The sequence below is a fragment of the Aphanomyces astaci genome, assembly GCF_000520075.1.
Source record: "Aphanomyces astaci strain APO3 unplaced genomic scaffold supercont1.47, whole genome shotgun sequence".
Lineage (NCBI taxonomy): Eukaryota > Oomycota > Saprolegniomycetes > Saprolegniales > Verrucalvaceae > Aphanomyces > Aphanomyces astaci.
This window is the reverse complement of record NW_009798310.1, coordinates 283,372-288,590: the sequence shown is the minus strand read 5'-3', so window position 1 is coordinate 288,590 and position 5,219 is coordinate 283,372. Positions and strand designations below refer to the sequence as shown.

At 45.8% G+C, this 5,219-nt stretch overlaps 1 protein-coding gene across 1 annotated transcript; it reads right to left on the bottom strand.

Moving 5' to 3' along the window:
- Positions 1–2,442: 2,442 nt before the first annotated feature.
- On the bottom strand, positions 2,443–5,188 carry H257_13318 (hypothetical protein; the record flags this gene model as incomplete). Its single annotated transcript, XM_009840798.1, has 2 exons — positions 2,443–3,258; positions 4,838–5,188. The coding sequence occupies 2 exons, from the start codon at positions 5,186–5,188 to the stop codon at positions 2,488–2,490; spliced, it is 1,122 nt and encodes a 373-aa protein (XP_009839100.1). The 3' UTR covers positions 2,443–2,487.
- Positions 5,189–5,219: the final 31 nt, after the last annotated feature.

Sequence of the window (5,219 nt, the reverse complement as noted above, 5' to 3'; positions counted from 1 at the left end):
AATTTATGTACGTGTTCCAGCTGTACAACACTGTACTTACGGCCCGTGCAAGGCCCAATTCCGTCATTCTAGGATTAAAAAGTGGAGTTGTTTACGTTATCGTTATATTTGTGTATAATTGTAAATATTTAGATGATGAAATGAAAAAGGGCAAAAATTGGTACGGGGGCAATAATTAAGACTTACGGGACAGCATTGAATATTAATACCAACCTTGGATACTATGGTTAATATAATATAATTGTTGAATTAAAAGCGTGGATGACATGTGGATGAAATTTGGATGACATTGGATGAAATTGGATGAAGTTGTGGATGAAACCTAAAGTAGTGACCAAGCCTTACGTTGGCCCCGAGCGCCCGGGAGGCCGTCTGCGCAAGCGCGGCCGTACGAGAGCGCGGATCTAAGCTTCTCACTTCACCGAATGATCTATCTTTTCTTCTTGTCGGGCAGCGGCAGGTAGGCCGTAGGCCGTGCCGCTCCCGGACGAGGCCTGTATACAATGACCTAGCATTATCCTAATTTACTCTCATCTATACTAATTAGGATATGACCTAATATTAATGGTGGATGACGTTGGGATGACGTTTGGATGACACATGATACTATCACGGATATTTGAAATCCATATAAATAATTGGTTGTTTACATTACTGTTAATAACGTTAGTACTATTAATAGTACTAGTACTAACTAACTTCGAAGTATAGTATAACTTAAACATGCTGGGAAATCTGGAGGAAACATCAAAACTATTCCGGGGAGTTTATGGTTAATTCTGGTCATCACATACTCTGTACAAATTCACAATACAGCGTTACAAACTTGAGGACTAACTATTTGTACAGAGTATGTGATGACCAGAATTAACCATAAACTCCCCGGAATAGTTTTGATGTTACCTCCAGATTTCCCAGCATGTTTAAGTTATACTATACTTCGAAGTTAGTTAGTACTAGTACTATTAATAGTACTAACGTTATTAACAGTAATGTAAACAACCAATTATTTATATGGATTTCAAATATCCGTGATAGTATCATGTGTCATCCAAACGTCATCCCAACGTCATCCACCATTAATATTAGGTCATATCCTAATTAGTATAGATGAGAGTAAATTAGGATAATGCTAGGTCATTGTATACAGGCCTCGTCCGGGAGCGGCACGGCCTACGGCCTACCTGCCGCTGCCCGACAAGAAGAAAAGATAGATCATTCGGTGAAGTGAGAAGCTTAGATCCGCGCTCTCGTACGGCCGCGCTTGCGCAGACGGCCTCCCGGGCGCTCGGGGCCAACGTAAGGCTTGGTCACTACTTTAGGTTTCATCCACAACTTCATCCAATTTCATCCAATGTCATCCAAATTTCATCCACATGTCATCCACGCTTTTAATTCAACAATTATATTATATTAACCATAGTATCCAAGGTTGGTATTAATATTCAATGCTGTCCCGTAAGTCTTAATTATTGCCCCCGTACCAATTTTTGCCCTTTTTCATTTCATCATCTAAATATTTACAATTATACACAAATATAACGATAACGTAAACAACTCCACTTTTTAATCCTAGAATGACGGAATTGGGCCTTGCACGGGCCGTAAGTACAGTGTTGTACAGCTGGAACACGTACATAAATTGAGTGGGCAATACACTACGATACGATTAATACTACTGTACGTAGTATTACAGTAATAGTAATATCATGCAATGGACTAATAAGTTACTATTTTAATAGTAACTTATTAGCTTCGTACTTTGTACTATTAACCCGCTCGGATGGACGAGATTTCCCAAAATAGTACGAAGTATTGTCGATTTGATACAAATTTGGGAAGCCAATCGAATCGCGCCACCAAACCGATCTGATTGGTTAAATTTCATTGAGAAGGTTTTGATTGGCTAATAATTTTGAGACACTTCTGAAGTAGCCAATCAAATCGATTTAAATTCCAACGAGACACCACACCACAACACGAAATTTCACTCAAAAGCACAATACGAAGCTACTTTTGTATATATACTGGTAGTACAGTGTATGAAAGGTTGAGGAAACTTGGTTTTGTAATGAGGGAAGTACTATCTATGCATGCCGGTACTCGTATGGCTGGCTGGTCACCCGAACATAGGTTCACCATGGCGCATTGAAGCAAAGAATGGGGTTTTGAATTTCAAAGCTGGAGCCACAAACGTAACTCTGTGCTACCGGTAGTTACTACGTAGTGGAGAATCTCTTTGATGTTGGCGATGCTCTAAACTAGTTAAATAGTTGTCCACAATAACGTTAGGAGGTTATCCAAATACATAGTCCACTGTTATGTTGGTGCGAGTTTTCATGCTCATTTGCCATGGATTACAGCGTGCTTTGACGGAACCACCCAGGGAGAAGTAGGACGGGAGCTTCATCGCACGTTGTTCTCGACCAATTAGTATTTGAACTCGACGACATACTATAATAACAATAAATTACAAGGACACACCACTTAGAGTGAGCGTAAGAACTCCAACATGTCGTTGGTCCACGGGAGGTCGCACTTGGCTGGTTGTCGCGGCAAATTCAACGGAATCATGGGCGCGATCACGAGTTCCCAGTCGACATCGTCCCAGTCCGCGATCGCAAACGTTTCCGTTAGAACGACATTGGTCCTCTGGGTGATGTTTTCTGTGTTCACATGGTTGGGTCGCGTATGCTCATTACGGAACAAACTGTCGTGGTAGTGAACACCACCACCACCACTGCTGCTGCTGCTAGTGCTGCTGGATGTTGGACTGGACGGAGGGTCGATTGGGGGTTTGGCTTTCTTCTCGCGCACAATCCCCACTTCTCGACCATGCCGGCAGCACAACCCACCGCAGCGGGCATGCGCCGAGCACCCTTCGACTTTGCACTTGCGGCCTCCGCCGTGCCGGACACACTTTTGCTGGAATTGGGCCGGCTTGGTGCAGCCGTCGTGGATGCATTTCTTGTTCAAGTTGCGCGCCCCGTGCTTGTAGCAGACGTTGGCGAGGCGGGCGCTCAAATTGCATCCGTCCACAAAGCACTTCTTCTTGCCACCGTGACGGGCACATAATTGACGCGCGTACGCCTGATTGGTGCACTCGTCGACGAGGCATCGGCCGCGGTTGCGGTGGAAGCTGCACTTCCACGAGTTGGCCACCGCAGGTTTACCGCAGCCGTTGAAAAAGCAGCAAGGGGGGGTCGTGTTTTCTGGGCATTGGGCTGATGCCATGTTCAAGGGAGGTGCGACCACCGACTGGTAAAAGGGAAAGTGACCAGCATTGTCGTAGTTCGGGAAATCGTACTACCTACTGTACCAGCGTTACTTCTCTTGCTTACATCGTACTACTAGTACTAGTACTGTACAAGCTAGTCCTGAGTAGTACAAATTGGCGGCTGGCGACGGCGACATGTAATAGAGCCGGGTGAGTGCAAGAGACAAAGCCTTGATGCATGCGCGTCGTATCTGGGTAGAATAAATGATTCAAGTCAACCGTCGGCTGCATTGCTTACAACTGTATGACCACTGCTCTATGGTACCTTAGCTACTACAACTGTACTTTGACAATAAGACTAACGCATCAATCGAATATCGTGGCTGTGGCGGAGTGAAGATCCACCCAAACGAGGGTTTGGTAATTGTATTCACGTTTGTATGGTTTTGGACATCGACACCTTGTGTGGTTTTCGTGTGTCACCAGTACGGCTGGCGCCATTGTTCATCCAGCCCAAGGGTGGTAGGAAATCAGTGTGTTACACACCAGTCAATCATTGACAGGGTTGTGGCCGCATCGTACCCGGTACTGTAGTACTGGTGGATCTGGTCAGTGGTCCGGTAGGACCGCAATGCGGGGCTGAGGCCCTGAAGCCCAGCCCCTACAATTGTGATCGCAGAGCTTGAGTACCACCTGGTAGGCAAAACGCTTACAGTACGAACCATCGTTAACGCCAAGAAACATTGCTGTGATCGGGATACGGTGCAATATCGAGAGACACCTCAGATATAACTAGTTAGACTTGCTTTTCCACGAGAATTGGAGTTGTATGTATACTGACAACCCGTACGGTTGTCCTCTACATGAAACTGGTGACGAAATACGACTATAGACATCCCTGAGGAGCGAGATAAGTAGAGCACAAAAACGAAGCCAACCAGTATTAGTTTCACTGTACTTTGGTTTCATTTGCGTTGCAGGTTGACACTTAATGTTAGTCTAGCCAAACACCATATATCTCCATCAAAATGTGAATGGCGTGCCTTTATAGGCACGCGTACACGTTCATACGTGTACTCGGGCATCGATCCACAATCAGAAAGCAATTCAAATCGACATTAGATTGTGCGACAATCCGGGCGTCATCCTACTCGAGTACATTGTCTGACAACTGTATTGTACTAGTACAGGATACGATCTTGAGCACCTCGAAATATTGCAGTTTTAAAACCACCTGTCGATAGGTGACGACCAACCAAGAGGCATCCGCTGAATGCATCGCCTAAACATTCACTCGATGTGATGCCTTCGACGGCTACTGTACCAGTAGCGTCGGTATATTGACATCAATGGATAAGCAAGACTTCTCTTCACACATTGCACAGGTGGCTGGTAAAAATATAAACACACACTAACATATTATTATTATTATTCAATCTGACCTTACTGAATCACACAACACGCCTTGGGCGCCTTCGTTCCCTTGGGTTGGGTTTGTGCCGTTGACACATCATGTGACCCACTTGTATCCTTTTCTTGAGATGTCGAAGATGCCACTCTTGATGGCAGAATGCTCGACGCAGTATCCATAGCACCGCCACTGGTACCAACCCTGCAAACAGTAGCTTCGCCCAAATATGAAGAATTCTCTTGTCCATTCAACGTCACAAGGGCAGGTTTCCCCTTGAGCGGCAACGTCTTTAGGTACTCGAGGAACTCATTCTGGTTGTTTTCCTTGGCGGCGTCCGTGGCATCCTTGCCGTCGTAGTAGCACACGTGGTCGGTGTCGGCTCCGAATTCCACCAGAAGTTTGGCCACGTCGATGTGGCCGTAGTACGCAGCCCACATGAACGGAGTCCACTCGTTGCCCTGGCCGTCTGCCTCGATGCCTTTCTTCAGACACATGCGGACATCGTCCACCTTCCCGTATTTGCACCCGTGAATGAGCACGTCCGCGTAGATGGCAGACATGGTGCTCTTGTGCGGCGGAGGCGCAGGCTTG